This window comes from Salvelinus sp. IW2-2015, linkage group LG22 (genome assembly GCF_002910315.2).
Source record: "Salvelinus sp. IW2-2015 linkage group LG22, ASM291031v2, whole genome shotgun sequence".
Taxonomy (NCBI): domain Eukaryota; kingdom Metazoa; phylum Chordata; class Actinopteri; order Salmoniformes; family Salmonidae; genus Salvelinus; species Salvelinus sp. IW2-2015.
The window spans coordinates 18,022,701-18,049,936 of record NC_036862.1 but is presented as its reverse complement, the minus strand read 5'-3'; the positions used below and the strand labels follow the sequence as shown (position 1 = coordinate 18,049,936).

Genomic DNA, 27,236 nt, shown 5'->3' with positions numbered 1-27,236 from the left:
AGAACAAGGTGGTTCATCACCAGATGGAGGAGGCAGGGCTCAGAGCTGGCAGAGGAAGATAAACCAGCCAATGAAAATACCATCCTCTCCCTCTCCCTCTCTCTCTCTCCCACCTCAGTTCTAATGCTAGTGTTGAGTAATCCTCTGGGTAGGAAGGAACAGGAAGCCAATCATTACCCTGGAACTACAGGACTCCATACGAGACTATTCATTTCTATTCTAATAGCTATTTATTTCAGATGCATCAGCATTTTGGAAGCGCACAAAGAATCTCTTCATTTGAAATTCATGCGCATGGGTAGAGAATCTGTGGAGAATGTTGTCCCACGTGCATTCATATGCATGATAAAACCTGCAAATGCTGTGTTTGGATAGTAGGGAGAGGATATTCCAGAGCGTAGCTTGAGTGGACGCGTTACTAGATATCCAACTGTTAACTCTGTGGTTAAATGAAGGAATCATTTCATTTAGCTCTTTCTGACACCCACCCCTGACACAGGAATCTCCTCTTCCATGCAGTATAAAGGCCTAAAATAGATTTTTGACATGAGCTACCGTAGAATGTCTAGGGAGGTCATATCTTGTTGTTAAGTTGAGGACGATCAGTTCTACACTACCACTGCTGTTTAGGAGTTTCCCTGTCTTGACTAGGGGACAAAAATAGGGAAGAAATTCCCAAATTCACCAGTCGTATGCCCCGCTATTGCCCGTACTCGCATGCCTTCAGCAAGCCACAAGCTCCCTCCTTCCCTCCAACATTTCTGCTCTCCAACTCATATCCCCATCAAGAAATATTCCTTCATGTGTGAGGGAAAGATCCATGCATGCTCATTTGAAAACAACGCCTGCCTTTATAGCAGTGACTCCAGGCTGCCATTCTTTGCGTTGTTGCTCCTTTAATCTGTGTGCGTGTAGTTAGCAGTGGGCTGGTTCTTTAGAGCGCATCAAGAGAGAAAAGGCTGTCAACAGTATTTGGACAGAGAGCGAGAGAGAGATGAGGCTTTGATGAATGTGATGGCATGTGGTGGKAACTGGCTGAGAATAGGGGCTGGAATCAGATCAAACCAGACTAGATCACAGAGATATATTGGATTAGACAGCGTTCGATGGCGGCCTATTGTATGTTCTATCCAGCTCTCCAGTTGACCTACATTGCCTACATGGAGTTATTCTCTCTGAGTGGTTGCATGTTTGTATTTCTCTAATAGTGTTAATATACACTGTTTCTGCTTCTTGGTCAACTCACTCTAAAGGCTACTTCTACCCCTCACCTCTCTTCCTCTCTCACTTTTCCCTTCCCTATTTCTCTCTGTCCTTTATACATTCCTATCTCCATCTGTTATCAGGGCTTGTGGCTGCCAGGCAGGAATGTGGGCTCAGTTCAGTGTAGCAAGCACAGACAGGTTCGTGTTGTAAATGGGAGCAGGTAGCGAGTCAGGGGTGATTGTTGAGGTAGACGATACACCAGTAGGTAGAGCTGCTGGCAGGTAGCAGATACTGTAGCAGCTTTGAAGGAAGCTCTAATTCGCTCACTCGGTAGTTGAGAGCTAGAATCATTTCGCAATGGAGGACGTATATTTGCTGGACAACTGGCGAAAGGTAATTATTGGATCGCCCTACAACTACACTGTGAGATATGACAAGGGACGTGATGGCTATATCATAAGGTTACTGGGTCTCTCACATATAGTAGTTTCTTAGTATATAGAGTCATGTGAAATATAACTTTGATTGAAGTGTTTTGTTCTGATCATAGTGTTTTTTTTATGTTTGACCCTGGGCGTCGAAGGCATGGATGTCGATTAAGGCAGCYCCCCRCACCTCTCTGATTCAGAKGGGTTGGGTTAAATGCGGAAGACACATTTCAGTTGAATACATTCAGCTGGATAACTGACTAGGTATCCCCCTTTCCCTGTTGTCATTTCTATAGGTAATATCAGATATTTTAGCTAATTTCTTGGCTGAGWTCTATCATGACAACAGGATAAACTTAATGATAAAGAACATTGTAATCTATGTTGTAAATCGGGATGCATCAGAAACACATTTTCCAACCCTGCACAACATTTTAGGGATGCTAATTACTCTGAGAAGACTTCCATCCAAGACACTTAAATGTACAAAGATGACTATAAATATGGGTTGGGTAACATTGCTTGTGGTTTTCTCGACTAAATTTGCCCACAAGCCTCTAATTTAATAGATAATGGATGCATACGTGTTTTCTTAGTCTCACATACACTCACTCTCAAATCTTGTCAATTATAACACGTGTACAAATATAGGCATGAAAAAGTATGTATAGCAATCTGTTGTGGGACGACTCTGTGGAAAAGCCAAAAACCATTGAATAAGAGAGAAAGAATTTGTGGGATAAGGGGAGTGGAGGAGAGGGGTGGATGTAGTAGAGACTGATGGGAAGGCAGACAGACAGACGCAAGGCGGCTGCTATGCATTCCTCTGGATGTGTCAGGTCTCAGGGGAGATCACCCTGTGTGTGTGTGGTATGGTGTGTGTGTGGTGTGTGTGTGTGTGTGTGTGTGTGGTGGTGTTGGTTGTGTGGGTTGTTGTGTGTCATCATGTACTAGTTACCCAGTCTTATGTACAGTACCAGTCATTCAAGGGTTTTTCTTTATTTTGACTATTTTCTACATTGTACAATAATAGTGATTAGATCAAAACTATGAAATAACACATATGGAATCATGTAGTAACCAAAAAAGTGTTTAAAAAATATCAAAGTATATTTTTGATTCTTCAAAGTAGCCACCCTTTGCACACTCTTGACATTCTCTCAACCAGCTTCACCTGGAATGCTTTTCCAACTGTCTTGATGGAGTTCCCACATATGCTGAGCACTAGTTGGCYWACTTTCCTTCATACTGTGTTCCAACTCATCCCAAACCATCTCAATTGGGTTGAGGTTGGGTGATTGTGGAGACCAGGTCATCTGATGCAGCGCTCCATCACTCTCCTGCTTGGTCAAATAGCCCTTACACAGCCAGGAGGTGTGTTGGGTCATTGTCCTGTTGAAAAGCAAATAATAGTCCCACTAAGTGCAAACCAGATGGGATGGCGTATCGCTGCAGAATGCTGTGGTAGCCATGCTGGTTAAATGTGCCTTGAATTCTAAATAAATCACAGATAGTGTCACCAGCAAAGCACCCCCAAACCATCACACCGAAATTTTCCGGATTGACTGACCTTCATGTCTTATAGCAATGATGGACTGTCGKTTCTCTTTGCTTATTTCAGCTGTTCTTGCCATAATATGGACTTGGTATTTTACCAAATATGGCTATCTTCTGTGTGCTACCCCTACCCTTGTCACAGGACAAATGATTGGCTCAAACTCAGTAAGAAATTCCACAAAAGCACACCTGTTAATTGAAATGCACTCCAGGTGACTACCTCATGAAGCTGGTTGAGATAATGCCAAGAGCGTGCAAAGCTGTCATCAAAGCAAAGGGTGGCTACTTTGAAGAATCTCAAGCATAATTTGTTTAGAACTTTTTGGGTTACTTCGTGATTCCATATGTGTTATTTCATAGTTTTGATGTCTTCACTACTATTATACAATGTAGAAAATAGTAACAATAAAGAAACACCCTGGAATGAGTAGGTGTGTCCAAACTTTTGACTGGTACTGTATGTGTGTGTTGGCTGAGTTCTGTAACAGGGGACATCAGCATTATTTGTACGTAAACGTTGTCTGTCTCCCTGTGTGGTGTGTGTTCTCATCTAATGAATCACATTACTGACTCATCCTGGCTGAGAGGGGCTGAAGGGGGAAACCCAAATCAGCTGTGTCTGTCTTTCTCTAAGAGTACTCATTGATCACTTGTAAGGTCTGACTTTTCACAGTCCCATTGGTCATGCCTAGTTAAACACTCTGGACCATTGTCTTTCACTTGCAATGTATAGAACCTTGTGAATGACCGTGCATGTACAGTATAAACGCCACATGAGACTTGACTAAAGACAGAGACACAAAGAGTAGATTAAGTGTTCATGTTGCCTTTTGTAAACAGCAGGAGTCAGTAATGGCAGAAGCCATTTGAATCCTTCAGAATCCTTTCATCTCTGTTAGTCTCCTTTGTTAGATGATCCTCACACAGGTGTGTCATGTTTTGTTCCATAGGATCTTCATGTGTCAGAGGRCATGATCGACAACGCAGTGGATATGGACAGTCTGAACAGGAACTTGCCTGAATGCGGATGGCAGACCCATAAGGTGTTACAGGTGAGGTGTGTGTGTGCTAGTGTGTGTGTGTGTGTATGGGTGTATATATACTGAGTATACAAAACATTAAGAACACCTGCCCTTTCCATGACATAGACTGACCAGGTGAAAGCTATGATACCTTATTGATGTCACTTGTTAAATCCACTTCAATCASGGGAGGTGAGGAGACCGGTTAAGTAAGGATTAAGTGTTGAGACAATTGAGAAATGGATTGTGTATGTGTGCCATTCAGAGGGTGAATGGGAAAGACAAAATACTTAAGTGCCTTGTAACGGGGTATGGTAGTAGGTGCTAGGCATACCGGTTTGTGTCAAGAACTGCAACGCTGCTGGGTTTTTCACACTCAACAGTTTCCTGTGTGTATCAAGAATGGTTCACCACCCAAAGGAACATCGAGCGAACTTGACACAACTGCGGGAGGCATTGCAGTCAACATGGGCCAACATCCCTGTGGAACGCTTTTGACACCTTGTAGAGTCCATGCCCTGAGTAATTGACGCTGTTCTGAGGGCAAAAGAGGGGGTGCAACTCAATATTAGGAAGGTGCTCCTATACTGTTTCGTATACTCAGTGTGTGTGTGTATGCTGCAGTCTCATCTCTCTAACCACAACCTGCCCTTCACTACCACTCTGTGAGGAGTGTTCTCTTAATGGGGAGGGGCACTTGGACTGTGAGGCCATTGTGTGAGCGATACTAAAAACTTGGCAAGTGACGTTGGAAACAAAACRAAATCCTGACTGTCATCGTACTATGTAATTTGGTTTTATTTTTCCAATGTCAAACCATACCCGCGGCATTTTCTCCTCTTCTCTCGATAACCGTGTCCACTGATGTGACATGTCAAGGCTCCCTGAAGACTAACTAGATAAGAGACAAATGGTTCTGTAACAACAAGCTGCCTCTGTACCCACCTGTGGTTAGTATGGCTCTGTGTTGCTGAGTCCTGGGTTCAAATACTATTTAAAATATCCATCTGGGACTCCAGGCAGTGCTTGACTTGGACTGAAATACAGTGCCAGTACTCATTGTGGGTGTCAGTACCATTTATATTTAGGTGCAGGAACGCCTAAATCATTTTGAGCTAATCTATAGGAGGTGCGAGAGAGAGAGAGATGGAGCAGAGGGGCAGGGGGATAGGCTAAGAGCAGTAGACAGAGGTTCAGAGCTCTGGAGTGCCACAGGGGAGCAGTAGCACACAGGAAACTGCAGCTGGGTGACACTAACACAGTAGCCTATACTGACATGCAGGAGAGAGACAATGATTAAACCAGCATAAGATCAAAGTGAGAAATATCAAAGAGAGGCTGAAAGAAGAGACTGAACTTGTTACAGTAGGCCTTTGCCCTATCAAGCAGGAAGCACTTGGATGCTCTTCAGAGAGGTCTTAGTAAGGTTTAATGAGGATATATTGGGGTTGTGTTCAGTAAGGCACACTGTAGCAAAACAAATTGGCAACGGTAAATGAAAATCTTTATTTCTATTGGACAGGTTTAGGTAGCATCTCTGTTTCACTCCATTTCGTTTTGTCCCTACTGAACACCATCCTGATGACAGACAAAGAGACCCTGTAGCATTTCAACATTTCATCACCACCACCTGCTACAAAATGGTGGCATGGTGATTAGGCCTATCACTAGTCCAAAATGTAATTGCACTACCCCTCAAAGCACTCATGGGCCCTCATATACTACATCTAGTCACTACTGCTAGATGGCCTTTGCCTTAAAGCTATTATCATCTATCTCCCCAATCCTCTTCGCCCGGGCCCAGCTTTAACAGATCGATCTAATTGAAAGTAGATCATCCTATTTGGACAGCCATGGGTTGCCACCCAAAGGAGAGGCTGACTTCATGATCTGTCGTAACGCTGCTTGGTGTGCAGATGGGTTGATTGTAAAACAGGTGAACGAGAAAGATTATATCATCAAGGATATACAACAGACTCAAAGTGGCATGCCATACATTGGGCTAATGATCATTGGGTTCAACCATTTTACTCCCTCTAGTCTTCTACAGTACAATGTTAGAGTAGCCTAGGCATCAAATTAATTTTGACTACAAATGTAATGCAAACCCCACGTGTGCAATACATTCAGAGAGATGCTATGCTGATGATGACGAAGAGGTTCTTCACAGCTTAGCTCATAATGTATGTCTTCCAGGAGGTAATGTCTCTTAATTGCAGTGCTTCAGTGGTTTCCAGCGAGTGCTGTTACCATGACAACTTTTCCTTCTCCCAAAGCCCCATGCTGGTGTTTTTGCTCTGCGGGCATAACTAGGCTCCCTCACAGCTCACACTCTCTCTGTATAAAGCGATATGTAAACAGCACCAGCAGTCAGCTAGAGCAATGCCACCACAYAGAGAAGACATTCATACAGGCTGGATGTCCCTGGGCTATGAAATGAACCGTAATGTAGGCCTGTGATCCAGTGTAGCTGCTAAAACAGCGCTAAAAAATATTGTTCTCGTGAATAGAGAAGGAATGAAAGGGATCATTCTGAATAGCCAACACAGTCATATAATATATATATTTTTTATTTCACCTTTATTTAACCAGGTAGGCTAGTTGAGAACAAGTTCTCATTTGCAACTGCGACCTGGCCAAGATAAAGCATAGCAATTCAACACATACAACAACACAGAGTTACACATGGAATAAACAAATATACAGTCAATAATACAGTAGAACAGAGAAAACAAAAAGTCTATATACAGTGAGTGCAAATGAGGTAAGATAAGGGAGTTAAGGCAATAAATAAGCCATGGTGGCGAAGTAACTACAATATAGCAATTAAACACTGGAATGGTAGATGTGCAGAAGATGAATGTGCAAGTAGAGATACTGGGGTGCAAAGGCGCAAGATAAATAAATAAATACAGTATGGGGATGAGGTAGGTAGATAGATGGGCTGATTACAGATGGGCTATGTACAGGTGCAGTGATCTGTGAGCTGCTCTGACAGATGGTGCTTAAAGCTAGTGACGGAGATATGAGTCTCCAGCTTCAGAGATTTTTGCAGTTCGTTCCAGTCATTGGCAGCAGAGAACTGGAAGGAAAGACGACCAAAGGAGGAATTGGCTTTGGGGTTGACCAGTGAGATATACCTGCTGGAGCACGTTCTACTAGTGGGTGCTGCTATGGTGACCAGTGAGCTGAGATAAGGTGGGGCTTTACCTAGCAGAGACTTGTAGATAACCTGTAGCCAGTGGGTTTGGCGACGAGTATGAAGGGAGGGCCAACCAACGAGAGCGTACAGGTCGCAATGGTGGGTAGTGTATGGGGCTTTGGTGACAAAACGGATGGCACTGTGATAGACTGCATCCAGTTTGTTGAGTAGAGTGTTGGAGGCTATTTTATAGATGATATCACCGAAGTCGAGGATCGGTAGGATGGTCAGTTKTACGAGGGTATGTTTGGCAGCATGAGTGAAGGATGCTTTGTTGCGATATAGGAAGCCGATTCTAGATTTAATTTTGGATTGGAGATGCTTAATGTGAGTCTGGAAGGAGAGTTTACAATCTAACCAGACACCTAGGTATTTGTAGTTGTCCACATATTCTAAGTCAGAGCCGTCCAGAGTAGTGATGCTGGACGGGCGAGCAGGTACGGGCAGTGATCGGTTGAATAGCATGCATTTAGTTTTACTTGCGTTTAAGAGCAGTTGGAGGCCACGGAAGGAGAGTTGTATGGCATTGAAGCTCGTCTGGAGGTTAGTTAACACAGTGTCCAAAGAGGGGCCAGAAGTATACAGAATGGTGTCGTCTGCGTAGAGGTGTATCAGAGAATCACCAGCAGCAAGAGCAACATCATTGATGTATACAGAGAAGAGAGTCGCCCCAAGGATTGAACCCTGTGGCACCCCTATAGAGACTACCAGAGGTCCGGACAACAGGCCCTCCGATTTGACACACTGAAGTCTATCAGAGAAGTAGTTGGTAAACCAGGCGAGGCAATCATTTGAGAAACCAAGGCTGTCGAGTCTGCCAATAAGAATGTGGTGATTGACAGAGTCGAAAGCCTTGGCCAGGTCGATGAATACGGCTGCACAGTAATGTCTCTTATCGATGGCGGTTATGATATCGTTTAGGACCTTGAGCGTGGCTGAGGTGCACCCATGACCAGCTCTGAAACCAGATTGCATAGCGGAGAAGGTACGGTGAGATTCTAAATGGTCGGTAATCTGTTTGTTAATTTGGCTTTCGAAGACCTTAGAAAGACAAGGTAGGATAGATATAGGTCTGTAGCAGTTTGGGTCTAGAGTGTCACCGAGGCAGCTTTCCAATCTTTGGGAATCTCAGACGATACGAAAGAGAGGTTGAACAGGCTAGTAATAGGGGTTGCAACAATTTCGGCAGATAATTTTAGAAAGAGAGGGTCCAGATTGTCTAGCCCGGCTGATTTGTAAGGGTCCAGATTTTGCAGCTCTTTCAGAACATCAGCTATCTGGATTTGGGTGAAGGAGAAATGGTGGGGGCTTTGGCGGGTTGCTGTGGAGGGTGCCGGGCAGTTGACCGGGGTAGGGGTAGCCAGGTGGAAAGCATGGCCAGCCGTAGAGTGCTTATTGAAATTCTCAATTATAGTGGATTTATCAGTGGTGACAGTGTTTCCTAGCCTCAGAACAGTGGGAGGAGGTGCTCTTATTCTCCATGGACTTTACAGTATCCCAGAACTTTTTTGAGTTAGTACTACAGGATGCAAATTTCTGTTTGAAAAAGCTAGCCTTAGCTTTCCTAACTGCCTGTGTATATTTGTTCCTAACTTCCCTGAAAAGTTGCATATCACGGGGGCTATTCGATGCTAATGCAGAACGCCACAGGATGTTTTTGTGCTGGTCAAGGGCAGACAGGTCTGGAGTTAACCAAGGACTATATCTATTCCTAGTTCAATTTTTTTTGAATGGGGCATGCTTATTTAAGATGGTGAGGAAGGCACTTTTAAAGAATAGCCAGGCATCATCTACTGACGGGATGAGGTCAATGTCATTCCAGGATACCCCGGCCAGGTCGATTAGAAGTGTTTTAGGGAGCTTTTGACAGTGATGACGGGTGGTCGTTTGGTCGCAGAACCATTACGGATGCAGGCAATGAGGCAGTGATCGCTGAGATCTTGATTGAAAACAGCAGAGGTGTATTTGGAGGGTGAGTTAGTTAGGATGACATCTATGAGGGTGCCCGTGTTTATGGATTTGGAGTTGTACCTGGTGGGTTCATTGATAATTTGTGTGAGATTGAGGGCATCAAGCTTAGATTGTAGGATGGCCGGGGTGTTAAGCATGTCCCAGTTTAGGTCACCTAGTAGCACAAGCTCAGAAGATAGATGGCGGGCAATCAATTCACATATGGTATCGAGGGCACAGCTGGGGGCAGAGGGAGGTCTATAGCAAGCGGCAACAGTGAGAGACTTGTTTCTGGAAAGGTGAATTTTTAGAAGTAGAAGCTCGAATTGTTTGGGTACAGACTTGGATAGTAATACAGAACTCTGCAGGCTATCTCTGCAGTAGATTGCAACACCGCCCACTTTGGCAGTTCTATCTTGGCGGAAAATGTTATAGTTAGCGATGGAGATTTCATGGTTTTTGGTGGTTTTCCTAAGCCAGGATTCAGACACGGCTAAGACATCCGGGTTGGCAGAGTGTGCTAAAGGAGTGAGTAAAACAAACTTAGGGAGTAGGCTTCTAATGTTAACATGCATGAAACCAAGGCTTTTACGGTTACAGAAGTCAACAAATGAGAGCACCTGGGGAGTGGGAGTGGAGCTAGTCACTGCAGAGAGAAAGTGTAGCCAAGTGAACATATGGGTCCAGTGAGTGGTTGGGCTGACTCGGGACACAGCGATTCGGACAGTTAGCAGGTCGATGCTAACAAGCTAACAGTTAGTAGGCCGGGGCTAAACAAGCTAGCAGTTAGCAGACCRGGGCTGGCAAGCTAGCAGTTAGCAGACCGGGTTAGCAAGCAAGCAGTTAGCAGGGGCTAGCAGTAGCAGACCGGGGCAGGCAAGCTAGTAGTTAGCAGACCGGGGCAAGAAAGTGAGCAGTTAGCAGTGGCTAACAGTTAGCAGACCGGGGCAGGCAAGCTAGTAGTTAGCAGACCAGGGCAAGCAAGCCAGCAGTTAGCAGTTAGCAGATGGGAGTAAGTCTGTTTTTGCCTCTTCGTGCGGTGACGTCGATAGACCAGTCGTGGATTAGTAGGGTTCCAAGTAGCTCTAGGTAGCTAGCAGGCCTAGCAGGTTAGCAGAATGGACCTTCAGCGGGCGTCGCGCCTGAGGGGCCTGTTGGAAACCTCGGGCAGATTATGTCGGTATTCCAGTCGTAGAGGATTGGCGTGGTTCCCTGCCCCGTACCGGCAGTAGAAGGGGTCCGGATATTGTAGCCCAGGAGTGGGCTTCGGTGGTAGCACAGGAGCCCTGGCCGGGATAGCTTCAGGCTAATTGGTGCTTGCTCCGGGATGGAAACGCTAGCCAGGAGTGGTCACCCGGGGTTGCAGTTAGCTAGTTGCGAAGATCCAGATGAAAATGTTCAGAGTTTGCGGTAGGAATCCGGGTATATGGAGAGAAATAGGTCCGTTATGCTCTGGTTTGAGTCACGTTGTTCGAACTGGCGAGAACTTCCGAGCTAAAGGTTAGCTGATGACYGCTAGCAATGGTTTGCTGACTGATAGCTGGTAGGTAGTTAGCTGGCTATAGAAATACTTTAGAAAAAAGCAGATCCACGCCACATTGGGTGAGGCGGGTTGCAGGAGAGTATTTAGAAGTTGAGGTTTAGGAAAATATTTTAAAAGATATGCAAAGAAAAAGATGTAAAAGATATATACAAGGGACAGGCCAAAGACGTCTGACTGCTACGCCATCTTGGCTTCGAGGGGTTATGTACTGGCTGTTTGTCTGGATAGTGAACATGTATTGTGACTGTCTTTTGCAGTGAAAGGAAGCATCCATCCATTTGGGGTGCATTAATGGTTAGTCAAAAGGCCAACTGTAGCTTGAGGGTAGTTGTCTAAAGGTCTATTCTCTACCTCTTTTAGCTTTTCCAAAACATTTGATGATATTAGTCTGCTTCCAATCATTCACATTACTGCCATATGAGGCCAATGGAGCTAATACACTGATAATTGAGTATGTGACCTTTCTGTTCGTAGAGCACGCCACTGGATCTGTTTGAGAGCGGCAAGGCGCTGAAGGTCCAGGCAGAGCGCCCCCATCTGGTCAGTCTGGCAGTGGCCGTCTCAGTACGGCCATCACACTGCTGCCCTTCCCGAAGGTGAGCTAATATATCTTCTATCCAAATGTCAATAGTGAAATGTAAAGGAATGTAGATAGGTAGGTGTAAAATTTGGTTGTCCTTACACCGCTTTTGCTCTTTCATATGTGTGCTTTTGAACAGTGAGATTTGCATGCACACACACACAATGGAGCACAGAATACAGGACATGCACATGCTCACACATCAGCCCCAGGGCATAAAACTGACAGTGGCATGTCCTTCACCCTGCAGTGTTCACTTCAATATCACTAGAACCTCTATTGGCTATACCCCAGACCAGAAACACACACACACACACACACACACACACACACACACACACACACACACACACACACACACACACACACACAACACACACACACACACACACACACACACACACACACACACACACACACACACACACACACACACACACACACACCACACACACACACACACACACACACACACACACACACACACACACACACAACACACACACACACACACACACACACACACACACAACGCACCTCAGTCCCAGCAGGATTGAATGTGCTGTGCTCTGACCCGGCTGTCATCTCTCTTTCGGAGTCGGACCATATGACAGCAGGAGTGAGGGCGCGGCACTCTGATAGCACTCACCATAATCATCAACCCATCGGTGAAATTGCCACGGGGCAAAACAGGTCGATTCGTCCCCCCTAGAAGTCGGTGGAGCCCCCCAGATATCATATGAACATGTCATGAGCAATGGCAAAATGTGTAGAATTGCGAAAAATGGTCTAATTCCTCCTCCTTATTAATTTTCAAACAGAAATGGGGTGTGCCTTTGGTGGTTCGTCGATGTGTCATTCTAGTCATGCACACCGCACCGACGTAGCTAGGTCGTTAGCTAAACTAGGCACTTGTAGCTAACCAGTAACTCCTCCAGTATGTGTTGAGGTCATTTCACAGGATTTGTTTTTAAACGGAAGAAGTAGAGATCGGTAAGAAATGGCACTTCTGTAGCCAAATATCCTATTCATCCATTTAAAAAATGTTTTTGCATTAAATGACCTGGTATGATGGTACATTGATCAGTTGTACAGTTTAAAGCTTTTATTTTTGCGTTTTTGCCCAGTCAACCTTTAAAGTAACTGTCCAGTGTTTCCAGAATTCTATGAAATATGACCTATAATTATGTTTTCCTTCCAAAAATGTTTAATTAGTTATGTTAAAAAAATCAGCTTTTCTGCATTGGAATGGTGTGGGCATTCCCCAACAACCAAAAAAAATGTGAGTATCCCACTGATTAGCCAGATCATCCTCCTCAGGAGGATGACATCWTCTATGAGGAAATGGCAAGCATTTTTKAAATGGTCTGTTTGAGATAAAAGTTTGACGTGGTGTTTTTTAAGTGTTTTTTCTCCAATTGATGCTTTGGCCACAAATACGAGTATAGGATGAGTTAACAACATTATTTGGGTATGAGTTAACAGAATAGGAACTTTTAAAAGTAAGACTTTCACTGGCCAGTCGTGGCTGCCCAGTGAACACGGGCTAACTAATATGCACAGGGGTCCATTGTTGCAAGGTTCCGTCGGCCCCATAGTGACAAATGACTACATGGCTACGTTTGCATCAACTATGGGTAGCTACCGCAAGAGTTTGGACTTCTGTTAACGTTAAAAAGAAGGAAGTACACAATGTCCTTCGCCCCGATCCCGGAAGTAGCTAGTTATTTTCCGGTTGTTGAAAAACAGTTTTCTATAACAGCTTGCTTAGCTTTAAAGAAGTCATTCGTCACTATGGAACCCGTGCGAATTGGGTGGCATGATCACGGGCTACCCAATTCGCACGGGGTCCATTGTTAGCAAGGACATCATGTCGTAACGTTAACAGAAGTCCAAACTCTAGCGATAGCTACCCATGGTTGACGCTAACATAGCCACCTAGAGCAATGTAGCTATCAAAACAACGTCATTCGTCACTATGGGGCCGACGGGACCTTGCTAACAATGGACCCAGTGCATATTGGGTCGCCCGTGCTCATTGGGTAGCCACACAGTTACTTTAAAACTGCAACATTTTCTCTCAGCCTCATGGCAACATGTGTAGAATAGCATTACAAAACTGCAACATTTTCTCTCAGCCTCATGGCAAAATGGGTTGAAATGCAGGTTAGCCGTTTTTCCTAAAACAAATTTGTTTACCCCAAATTTATTTGGGGGGGAAGGCCTTCCAATTATCTTTCCACTTATACTGTGTACTCAAAATACCCCTCCATATACCCCTCAAAATACCAAAGAGAGGCATAATAAGTAATGTCAAACTGTCTAGAATTGCAGGAAATGTGTTTTAATCTTTATTTATTTAATTGACCCCATGGACCATCTGTCTACTATTCGTACCCCCCAATTTCTACACCATAATTTGGCCCTGATCTCAACCCCCACCACCCCCCCCTGCCTAACACTGCTTTTACTACCCTCTCCCTACCTCCTGCCACTGTCCACCACCCCCCCTGCCTAACACTGCTTTACTATCCTCTCCCCACTCCCTGCACTGTCCACCACCCCCCCTGCCTATACACTGCTTTACTATCCTCTCCCACCTCCTGCACTGTCCACCCCCCCCCCCTGCCTAACACTGCTTTACTACCCTCTCCCTACCTCCTGCACTGTCCACCACCCTCTAACACTGCTTTACTATCCTCTCCCCGCCTCCTGCACTGTCCACCACCCCTCCCTAACACCGCTTTACTACCCTCTCCCCACCTCCTGCACTGTCCACACCCCTGCCTAACACTGCCTTACTAACCTCTCCCCACCTCCTGCACTGTCCACCACCCCTCCCTAAACACGCTTTACTACCCTCTCCCTACCTCCTGCACTGTCCACCACCCCTCCCTAACACCGCTTTTACTTCCTCTCCCTACCTCCTGCACTGTCCACCACCCTCCCTAACACCGCTTTACTACCCTCTCCCTACCTCCTGCACTGTCCACCACCCCTCCCTAACACCGCTTTACTACCCTCTCCCTACCTCCTGCACTGTCCACCACCCCTCCCTAAACACCGCTTTACTACCCTCTCCCTACCTCCTGCACTGTCCACCACCCCTCCCTAACACCGCTTTACTACCCTCTCCCTACCTCCTGCACTGTCCACCACTGCTACCATTCATCCTGGGAATTCCTTTCTCCATGCCCCTCTCTGTCTGGAGTTCTGCAGGGAGTTGGGTATGGAATGAACTGAGAAGGCTCCATCCCAAATGACACCCTATATAATGGCAGCTTATTCCCTATGGGCCTTGGTCAAAAGTAGTGCACTATATAGGAAATAAGGTGCTATTTGGGAGGCAGCCTTGGTCCAGAGGGGAGAGGATGAGAATGCGTGTTGCACTGTGATGTGACATTCCACTGGGTTTTCTCCTTTTATCTGGAGCCCCAGTAGAGATGAGGCTGGACAGGGTCACTGTTGGGCAGAGGGAGGGGGTTGTGAAGGGAGGAATGGGATTTAGTTACAAAGCATTTCTGTTTTTTAGCGTGTCTGCCTAATTTAATGCATGACTGCTGGATATGACATTGACTCCCGCCATGAGTTACAAAGACTTGTCCAATGGACTATATCAGAATAAAACAAGATTACGTTATCATTCACTTACTTTGAAGGTTTCACTTCTCTTGTAAGTTATTCTGTCACTTAATAAATAGGTAACTTTGTCATTATACAGTAACAACATGGACGTTGTACACAGTAAGTAAAACACTGTAGATAAAAGTCAATTTACAGCCACTAACAGCCAGTCAACATACTGTCACATTCTTCTCTTGGCAACATAGTTTGATAAGAGACTGCTTCTATGAACATTGAGGGATCATTCTAGCCTGGTAGTCAAATATTTTAGTGCTTCTTTAGCCGTCTCTTTTATTTTAACAGACAGATCAGGCTACCACCAGGCTAGAATCCCTCAGTTCCAGTCTTCATCTTTTGCACATACTCTTCTGGGTATTGCTCCTACAGGTAGGACCACGTTGGGACATGGGGCGATGGACATCAGCATCCAGGGCCCAGGAGTTGCCGCCCAGCACTGCTACATAGAGAACCGGGCAGGGATCATCACTCTCCACCCCTGTGGGAACCAGTGTGCCATAGACGGGCTTCCTGTCACCAAACCGGTCCGCCTGTCACAAGGTATGGCTCCTTACAAACAAACTGACTTGTGGAAATAAACCTCAATTGTAAGGAGTCTGTTTCTGCATACCTATAACTCTTATTGTGATCTATTATAGTATCACATTCAACATAGAATAATGACGTACAGCAACAGATGCACATACTGTTTCAAGATGATTTGACAAAAAACAAACATGCAATTAAACATTTTTATGTGATATTGCTTTGGTCATTGAGAGGAACTCAATTAGAATCCTGGACTAACCAATGCACATGTATACAATTAATGCCAAAGATCGATGCCTATTTGCTAACTGTGTAACCAGCACTTACAAACCCCAAATCGATTAAGATGGGAGTATTAGAGTCAAGAAATCCATTCAGTAAATGCAAATGTGTGCTTTTTCTAAACACATCGATTGAGAAATAACCACACGTTCCTGTGGGACTGTAGTGAATTATTTGTTACCACAGTAAACTTGACTGTGCTCTCAAGCACACTGCAATGTTACAACATGGCTGGAAGGAAGCATATTGATTTTCAATACATCACATTCTTTCACCAGGATGTCTGAATTTATGCTACGAGAGCAACAGGAAATAAAGCAACAGGCCCTCCCCCTGGGAGAGTATCTATGACATTAGTCATAGTACTTACCGTTTCTCAACGGCTTCTTGGCTCCATAGGATCACAGGAACTTGATAGTCATAAACTAAAAAACAGTAACGAGAGAGGTAACGGTTGGAGGCTAATGATGACACTGCCTGTCTCCTGGCATCCCCCATCCTGGATTTTCTTGTAAATCCGAGCAGGGACATTGCTATTTTTATTCCACCCCTCTTACACCAACAGATCCCCAGGGGTAAAAGGTCAAATAATGATTTTTGAGGGAATCATGGATATATGTATATTTTTTGGTACAAAAAATGAATTGTACTGGTGAAGAATAACTTCAAGACCAACGTGGTGTCATTGATTGTGCTGACTCAAGATCTGTGTAATAATATGTAGAGATGAGTTAGTTGATACCTTTGACACTGTGGCGGTCATATTATGAAACAAGCATCAGTGAAAAGTTGGAATTGCTACTGTCATTCAAGATGCAGAAGTTCCTTGGTTTTTCTGTGTGAGTGGTAAGCTTTTGAAAAGAATAGACTGAATCCAGACTTGAACATTGTGGTGATATTACATTTTCATCTCAGAAGGTACAGCATATACTTTGTTCTCTGATGTATAGCACAGAGCAGTGGTCCTGTGAAGAGAGTAAGAGACATATTGAGGGCTTTGTTTAAAGCTGAGTGTATGATGTTAACATGTGAACTACAAATCCATTGAACCCTTCCCCATAATAACCTGGTAGTCAGTCAGTCAAACAGGCTCAGAAGATACTAAACTAATACTGGAGGAAATGGGTGAGGTTGATTCAGATGACAGAGATTTGGGATTGCACATAGAAGCTCTGACCCAGGGTTAGTGCTCGTCTCACCCCGCCCCACCGAGCCCCCCTCCCACCACACCAAACCTTTTTTTCTTTCTCTCTGGGGTGGATATTAGTTTGAGCCTGTGTCGGAAACAGCTGTTCAACTTCGACCATCTCTCCTGCTGCAAGGAGCCCCGGCAAAACAAACGTGCGGGTGTAGTCCACTGCTATAGTGACTGACTGATAAATAGGACATTGCGCGAGGCTGCGTTGGAAGGAGCAATATACAACGAATTGTAACGCAGCATATTTCACTGAAATGGATTGTATGCCTACAGTACGCGTTGGATGAACCAACTGTTCTACTGGCTGCACTACAAGGCAGGTGGACAGCGTATTTTGTGAAAACATAACGTAGCCTATGTGAGTAGCCTGTGGAAGAATACTGACAAATATTCCCATAACAAAGGAGTAGTCAGGACAAGCCCGCCTTGCCGCACTCTTCTTCTTCAACAATCATTTTCCATTCAGGAAAAACACGTGGCTGTTTTTAAAGGAGCAGCTGCGATGTTAACAGCAGAGGGCAAGAGGACTTTCATTTGGATTTAAAGTAAGTGTTATAGTCAGAATTAAAGGTAATGTCTATGTTGTATAGTATTGCAGCTGTGTGAATTTATTGTATTTACCAACTTTTTGCAATTGGTTAATAATCAGTTGTGGCCCACAAACCGAAAGCGAGTCGCTAGATTCGTTTCAGTAGATGGGTGATGTACAGTACGTATACCATTGTAACATTCAAATGAAACATTGTAACGTTACCCTAATCTCGAAAGTAGACATTGTCTCCTTTATTGATATCACAAAAAAAGATAATACACCTGCACCAGTAAAATAACATTGACCCGTTGTATTAATATTGACAGCAAAACATATACAAGGATAAAATCTCTAGCCAAATCCTCCGCTATGACAGGGCAGTGATCTCTTTTCATTTTGGCATGGTCACCAGGTGCCTGTATACTGTTACATTTCTATTCCTGGTCCATGAGACCTAAGCATACTGTTAACCCTGTCTAGAATCTAGACGCAATCTATTCTCATATTAGCAAGCCTACTCAAAACTCCCCCCATTGCATTGACCCCATTGCATTGACCCCATTGCATGCATAAAGAAACAGGAGGTGCACCACCTCTGCAAACAAGCATCAGGCTGCCCTAAAATTCACTCCTTGTTTACAGCTCGGTGAGCCACATATCCTGCTGCTCATGCTTGGTTGAATCTGGACTCCTCTGTCTGTGAGGCCACATCCACAGAGCATTGATAGAGAAATAACCCATAGCCATCTGTTTCACTGACTTGACCAGCAGGAGTATTTATTGTCTTATGTTGTTCTGGCAAAAGGAGGTGAGGGAGGGAGTGCGAACAGTGCACATCTGTTACTAGACCCCCTGACACCTCATTATGCCACTCACAGGAGATGGCAGATAGTTTCAGGATATTGTATCTGGGATAAATGTTATGGAATAGATTTCTCAATTATGAAAGTATATGAAGAGGGAACCTGAAATCAGTATCAATGGTGTCAAATGCCACATTATATACTGTAAGTGGTTGACTGTCTCAAATTAAGTGGATTGTATCTTACCAAAATACTTGACTGTCACCATCATTAATTTTATTCATCACAAGCTTAAAATGTCTCATCGGGTGTTGCTGTATAGGATACCTATACCCTCTTTAGAAAGTAGGCAGACATCATAGTTATGACATGTATTGATATACCAACTCAGTTATGTTGGATATGCCAACTTCGTTATGTTGGTGAAAATAGAATGGTCATATGAGAACTTCCACTGCTTTCCTGTGTATCTCCTCTCTATCTCTTGGTATGTGTGGCTGCACTTTATGGCCTCTGCATTGGCTAAAGCTTTGAGTGATTAACTGGTGAGCTTGAAAGTGTCTGGCCTTTCCTTAAGCAGTAAAACACAACAAAGCCATGGCAACTGTCTTGCTTACTTTTTGGCATCCCTTTGCCCAGTGTGTCCTCTGCTTTAGAGATGTCTGACACTCTAGGTTTAGTGTCTGGTCTTCTGTGTTTTATGATGACACAGTTAAATGTGAAATTGTCAAACACTGTGAGCTTAAATGATAGTTAACTAGTAGTAAAGGAATGGAAATACATTTGGTCTTACTACTAGAAGTTGATTTATTGATTGATTTTAAAGTAATGAAAAGTTTATCTGAACTAGAGATAATAGTTCAGGTTAGTCACAGATGGAGGGTAAGAGGGACTCTTTCTTTGTTGAAGCCAACTGGAACTCAGTTGATCTCTATTCTTCATACATGCCCTCACGATATCACAATTCCAAGTATTTGCTCTCAACCCAGTTTCATAGATCTTATTTCAGTGGTCCCAATGGCTTACTTTCCAAGGCTTAATAATGAAGATCTTTTTGGCTAACTATACTACATTTAAATTATGATATGAAAATGCTTTCATATTGTTGCTTGGCAAGGGTTTAACTCCAGGGAATATGGTCTCAATTTATTTTTACACTACAGTGATATATACCAATGTAGTACCCCTCAGGTATACAAACCCAAACTTCTCCTATGGTTTCTTTCATCTACCAGGTTTTCATGAAAGAATATCTCTTGAGGAGATTTGAATCCCTGCCAGTGTCAAAGTGTTTTCAGGGAATAATGGTCTGTGCTCTTTGGTGTCACTTCTAGTTGTGTCAAAGTTACCTTGAAGTAAAGACATATCCACACCCATCTCAGACAACATCATCTGTGATTTTCTGTTTAGAGTATTGAAAATATAGTAATGTCAATGAACCCGTTGACTTCTCTCAATCAAGTCTTCTACTTGAGTAGGCTACATGGTAAACTTTTTGTTGTAATTGAATAACATGAATATGGTAACTTGCAGAGAAAACCCCATACGAGATATGAAAGATGTACGTTGGAGCCATTCCCAAAGTGCACTCACTGTGATGAGAACCCATGAGTTCTGCCAATATTGGAGTATTAAAGGAGGACTCTGCCTCGCAACGTTGAGAGAATCAATCTCGCTGATTAACTGTGAAGATCTTGGCTGCGCAGCCGCCACCCCCGTTCTCTTCCAACAGCCCCAATTAATTATATTCTGTGAAGATTTTTTCATTTACCATTGAAGCATGTCCTCTCCCAAATGACGTCATGAATTTTAATTTAAAAAATGGCAACGTGTCATATTTTACTGTCAGGTTGTTTTAGCAAACGTTGCGCTCTCTCTCGTGTTGATGTACAGAGATCCAAGGTTTTTTTAAGCTCAGCCTTCTACTGAACAGAGTTATGAAATATTGTTCTTAATACCAGGTCCATTATTTTCCCTGAGTACCCCACCACGCCCCATAATTTTCCTCGAGGCCCAGCACATTTTTTGCCAGATAATGATAATTTTGCACAAAAAAACAATGTTAGACAGGGCGACTGGTCTAAAAATTGACCAGCCCATCTGGCATTTGCCAGAAATACCAGATGGCCAGTCCACCTCTGGAGTGGAGAACCCAAGGATCTATTCTACAACCCTGTCACTGGTTTAGTGCTGTCGCTGCCTATACTCTGTCCTCTCCTATGATTAACCAAAGGTGACTGACTAGGGAAGGTCAAATGGCAATGTGACCCCTACAAGTGCTCTACTGGAGGTCTCCATGGACCAACTAGGGAGTTGGGTTAGGTATCTCTGTAGTCTGATTTGGCATAATTGTGGTCTGGTTAGAAAACAGCGGACTGTCATTTGCCCAACAACGCTGTCTCAGTAGAGATAAGCGGAGGAGGAACCCCTAGACAGAGGTACGGTGGGACAGCATGACGAGGGCATGGAGGTGAAGGAAGGTGCTGCAGTGAGGAGCTCACACCCTGAGAGTTTTTTTACGTAAGGGAGAATTTTTTGTTCACCCAAAAATTTGAGGCCTCTCACACTTCGGTGTCGTGATGCTAAAGTATTAGCAACATCCACACAGTTGCTTATCATATCAACAATGTATTCTCAGGTCTTAGTAGACTGCTTATAACTTAGTGCACAGAGTTTTCCCTGGTCAGGTCACATGGTCTGGAAATACTCCGGGCCCTACTCTTAATACAGACAAATTGTGAATGAAGAGAGTAAGTAAGGAAGCCTCCAGTCTCCAGAGAAATGTTCACATCCAGGTAAGTCTGATGACAAGAGGCAAACATCCAACGTGGACTCTTCTTAGTATGTTGGTCTGTTGTACCGCCAAACCAACAACAAATGATTCATGATATTCATTCTCAATGTGTTACCACCATCAATCCATTTTTATTTCTGTAAGCAAATTCTCCATTTATCTATTCCTCTGTACATTAGCTATAGCTGCAACAAACAACTGCTAGATTTATTGAATTCCAGCACAGTGATTGCCTGGGGACCTTGCTAATGGTATTGACTCGCTCAATTACTATTTGTTATTGTGAAAGATAGTTCAAAATTAAAACGAGGCACTATAATCGCAGATTGCTATTCTACGTGTCCCGTATTCTGATTAGACCTGCATGCTGGATCTAATTTATGATTCCAGTCAAGGAATATCCCCGGGTGAAGGCAAGTGGGCCCAGGCCAACCCATTGGGGAGCCAGGACCACCCAATCAGATTGAGCAAAAAAAGTCAACACACCCATATTTTATCTTTAATACGCTTTAGAAATGCTACATTTGGCAAAATGTGTAGAATAGCACAAGAAGCTATAAAACTGCACATTTTCCTCTCTGTCCATGGCAAAATGTATAGAATTGTAAGAAATTAGCTTTAAAACAGCAACATTTTCTCAAAATGTGTAGAATAGCATGAGATTAGCTATAAAACTGTACTTTTGAATCTTTGCCCCATGGCAAAATGTGTAAAATTGCAGGAAATTAGCTGCTTTCCAAAAATACATTTCTTGCTATGCCACTGTCACCAGGTACAGTTTACATGATGCACGGCTGAGCTATACTACCATTTCAGGACATAAATAAATGCCTCACATCTCAGCACTCTATAGTACTACATACTGTTGTTTAGTGTTTCCCTATGCCAAGTTGATCCATCAATATAAGTAGGTCTCTAATGGCTGAATTGATGAGTCCTCATTAGCAATGATGTGGTTCACAGAGAATGACTCTGTCCTGTCACTATGAGTGGCTACTGACTAGCCATTTATGCATCTGTCATCAATTTTTAATATTGTCCGTGCAGTAACTCACACAACTAATCATATGGTAATTTCACAATATTTTCCTTGCGTTGATATTGCTCAACCACCAGTCCAAGGCTGGATGTTTGGTTTTGCACTCCTGCCTCTGCCCCTGAGGAAAGAAAAAATATAAAAAATGCATTAATCTTTGAGCCATACTTCAAGGTTCGTACTAGCTAGCCAGTCAAAAGTTTGTTGAGAGAGATTGAAAATTCTTAAACTTGTCATGTCATTGACTCATACCCAGTTTGATGCCTGTGCTTGTCCAGTGTGTTGTCTCACTCTGTTGTCCACACACACACACACACACACACACACACACACACACACACACACACACACACACACACACACACACACGACAACACACACACACACACACAGGGTGCTGTAGTTTGGAAATAGTGTGAGCAAGCAGCTCTTTGTGTGGTTTGCTGACTCAACCTGCCTGTCTGATCCTTGATGGTCTGTCGTGTCACCGCTCAGCTGTAGATGTAGCAGGCAGCAGGATGAGGCTCCGCTGCCCCTCTGCCCTGGGGCTGTGTGTGCACACTTGCCTGCATATCTGTGTATGTAATGTGTGTGTGTGTATCATTATTCATTGTGTATTTATTCCTTGTGTTATTCTTTTTTGATCATTTCTCTTTTTTTTTTATCTCTGCGTTGTTGGGCGTTGTTGGGAAGGGCCCGTAAATAAGCATTTCACCTGTTGTTTAGCAACACAATTTGATTTGATTTGAATGCATATCCGTGTGTGGGGGGTGTCTGGTGCAGCAGGCACTTTTAGTTAACTCTCACTGGAAGCCCCAGACAGAGAGAGGCACACGGGGTCCTACGGCTGCCGAGATCTTTGGATCTTTGGATCAGACTCCCTGAGGGGAGTCTGCTAACATCAGCCCACCATGCATACTGCTTATTCGTCCACTGCCTGTGTTCCAATAGAACTGAGTTGTACAGCTGTAATGGGTACAGTAAACAAGGCCATGTTAACCTGACAGTATTTTACTGCTGTGGGTAACGCATAGAGTTCTGCATTCACAGTTCATATCTGCATTCTGCACAGACTGCTTTTAAATACTTTATTTCTCCCTAGGGAACATTTGTGGTGTCAGATACAACCACAGACAAGTCATTACAATCACACATAACAGTGCATTTTTCATCCTCACTTTGCATTTTGACATGTTTTCCTGCTATTACATGACCATGATGGAATGGTGTGCAACATAGTTTAATGCATGCTATTAATACGTTGGATCAGGCCTGTACAGTGCGTGTGTGCTCTCTGAATAGCCAATGAGTTGTGAGGTTGAGTTGGCTTACGGTGTGTGATGGCTGTAGCCCCGGGGCTATGTCATTTGAAGGGTGGGTCTGACACTGGGCATGATTGAGTGCCAAAATGCACAATCTCTATCTGCTGAAGAAGAACAGAGACAGATATTCAGCTGATGTGGCGCTCTCCACTAAAATCTTAAATAATACTGTTATAAAATGTCATCCATCTCAGTACTACCATCATCTTGTTTTATGACACTTGTTTTTATGTTAGCTTCCCTTCTTGCCACCTCAGAGATGTATGTTTCATATACTTTATTATCAAATGTGGAAATCAACATTATATATAATTGAAATGGGTCTGTAACTTATCGAATTTCCCTTTAGTCGAACAATTAAAGCTAATGTTTTCACCAAGTCGTCTGTCGACACAATTAAAAAAAAAATCTTCTGCTCCGCTGCATTGACGTCATCTCGTCTCCCTACACTGATGTGATAGTTACCACGGTAATTCAGCTGTGCCTGTGTTTGTGTCCTAATCACTGGCTGTCCTGTCAGAGCCTGTGAAGTAATCAACTATTCTTCCCCACTTCCATGGAATAAAAAGGCATCTGGCTGCATTGTACACACTGCATGTGTCCCAAATGAAATCCTATTCCCTATATAGTGCACTACTTCTGAACAATGCCCTATGGGGCCTGGTCAAAAGTAGTGCACTGTAAAGGGAACAGGGTGAATCTGGATCGCACCCACTGTACAGTGATGGTGCTCTGATTGAAAAGTTTCCATGAAAGCCTTTTTACCCCCAGGTTCTCTGGTTGCTGATGACAGATCAGTTAGCAGACCACCCACCCCCTATTTACCTCAATCTAAAATATATTTTCAGCTATTCACTGTATAATGGGACTATGTTTGGACAGTACAGTAGCAATCATTGCTTTCTCCTGATTGCTTTTAGTTAGTAGCATACAGGACTGAATAAGAACGTTTGACATGTTTTAGATTTTTCAATAAGGCTGTAAGTCGATCAGAATAGGCACTACAAGCATAGGGAGTCTTTTCCATAGAGATAAAACTAAATCTATGGTGTGTTCACTCACAAGGCAATGATCACTGCTTACGTAGAAGTGAGTTACAGGCTATGCCTGCCTCTTCATAACCCCTCACCACCTTATCAAGCTGCCAAACCCCAGTGACTTGTAATAACTGATGATGAAAAGAGAAAGTATTTTTCCATTAACACTGTCCAGACTTATTAGATGTGTTTCACTCATTTTACAGAGGCAGCATCAGTTGAAGCTTAAGCTGATGAACTGGCCTGGCCTTGGGGAGTTTAATGCAAGTGTTTAGGTCTTAGGCAAGGTTACTCATCACGCGAGCATGGTTCACTGAAACACCTCCCTTACAAATGCTGCTTTCTCAACCGCCCATGTTTTCTTTTACAGGTTGTATGCTGTGTTTTGGCCAGTCGGCTTTTTTCCGCTTCAACCACCCAGAGGAGGCGTTCAGGATGAAGAGCATGATGCCAGAGGGAAGCAGGGGCTCTGGTGGGAACTACAGAATTCACTCAGGTAATACAGTACTGTCACAGGTAATACAATACTGTCACAGGTAATACAATACTGTCACAGGTAATACAGTACTGTCACAGGTAATACAATACTGTCACAGGTAAAAACAGTACTGTCACAGGTAATATACAGTACTGGTCATCGACGGTTAATACACAGTACTGTCACAGGTAAATGCAGTACTGTCACAGGTAAGACACTACTGTCACAGGTAATACAGTACTGTCTCAGGTAATACAATACTGTCACAGGTAAAACAATACTGTCACAGGTAATGCAAAACTGTCACAGGTAATACAGATTGTCACAGGTAATACAATACTGTCACAGGTAATACAATACTGTCACAGGTATACAGTATTGTACAGGTAATACAATACTGTCACAGGTAATACAATACTGTCACAGGTTAATACAGTACTGTCACAGGTAATACAGTACTGTCATAAGGGTAAAGTACAATACTGTCACAGGTAATACAGATATGTCACAGGTAATACAGTACTGTCACAGGTAACACAGTAACACAGTAACTGTCACAGGTAACACAGTACTGTCACAGGTAATACAGTATTGTCACAGGTAACACAGTACTGTCACAGGTAATACAAGACTGTCACAGGTAACACAGTACTGTCAAAGGTAAAACAGTACTGTCAAGGGTAATACAATACNAGGTAAAACAGTACTGTCAAGGGTAATACAATACAGTCACAGGTAATACAATACTGTCACAGGTAATACAGTACTGTCACAGGTAATACAGTACTGTCATGACAAACTCAAGGTATAGGCCTACCGTTGTATGAACTAATCATACAGAAAAATGTGCAGAAAATCAAATGTAGATGTCCCTCTGGATGTTACAAGATACATTTTGTGAGCACTTCACTTGAACCCTCTCAAATACAACGCTAGCATAATATTCAGAATACATGGCCGATGTCAGTTTATGGCAACCTACGTTGGAGTACAATGACACACACTGAATATAAACTACTGGGGTATATCTAAAGGTAAGCAAAGGGTTAAAAGCAAGGTATTATAAAGACATTTTGAATACCCCGTCAAATGAAAAGACACTGAATAAACAGGGCTACACTTCCTGCACCCAAGGTCCTTGTTTCTGTGTCGCCACAGATGAATGGCTCAGATTGTTAGTGGCAAAGGAAGCAGCTCCCTTACAGGTGCTGAGTTCCACACGCCACAGAAGGCCCCCTATTGCCTTTCCATTTCTGGCCTGGGTGGAGACAGGGTGCAACAGAACCCTGGCTGCCTAGGCCTGCTGGCCCTGGTTTCACACCATGCATGTTTTATGAGCTTCTCATTCCTCTCTATGCAGAGGTGTTCAGCTTCCTAGCCCTGTCCTCTCCTCGCAGGCACAGTGGAGTGTGTTTCCCCTTCTTGGCCACCTTTGGGGGATCTGTCCCAGCCTCTTGTTATTTCCTTATTTTGTTGCGTGTTGCCGACGTGCCACCGGTGATAAGTATAGCGCATATACACATTGGGTGTTGGGATCTTCCTGGTTTGGTAATGAATGCTTTTCACTGTTGTTTAAAGGGCTTAATTTCTCCTTAGATGTGTATTCCTTGGTGTGGTCGGTAGAGAGTCTCTGTTCTTACCCTTGAAGTACTTAAATTGTGGATTTATTGTGTGTCACATTAAGGTTGATAGATTTGATTTATGAGTATGATCTCTAAGACATTTCTAGTGCTTGCTTGGTAACACAACCCAGTCACCAACAGTACATTGCAGTAGGCCTATACAGTAGTTCAGCCACGCTCAGTGAGCAGCTCTGACACATTTCCTACCAGGCTCATTCGTATGCCAGCCAGGCAAGCTTTGTTGGATAAGCACTGCTTATTTTAAGTTGAGGGGTATCTTTTACTGTTTCTATTTTTAAACCTCCACCCTATTCTTCCATCTTCCACTTCCTGTGTGTTTCCTCAACCTTTCCTGCACCGCACCCTTTTCCCTGTATATTTTAGGTTAACAGAGGGGATTTAAATGCCCTCTTTATCTTAATGATCTCCTGGCTTCAATCTTAATATTCCATCATTTCAAATGGTTGGGCTCTG

General features: G+C 43.6%; 1 protein-coding gene across 1 annotated transcript in view; it reads left to right on the top strand.

The window, feature by feature from the left end:
• Window positions 1-1,428: 1,428 nt before the first annotated feature.
• The window catches only part of LOC111949779 (pleckstrin homology-like domain family B member 1), an 85,137-nt gene continuing 59,329 nt past the window's right edge, over window positions 1,429-27,236 (top strand). The window contains 7 exon segments of the mRNA XM_070434098.1: window positions 1,429-1,599; window positions 4,142-4,243; window positions 11,383-11,452; window positions 11,455-11,504; window position 14,946; window positions 15,500-15,670; window positions 25,033-25,158. Of these exon segments, the coding sequence (XP_070290199.1) occupies window positions 1,564-1,599; window positions 4,142-4,243; window positions 11,383-11,452; window positions 11,455-11,504; window position 14,946; window positions 15,500-15,670; window positions 25,033-25,158 (556 nt within the window). The 5' untranslated portion in view covers window positions 1,429-1,563.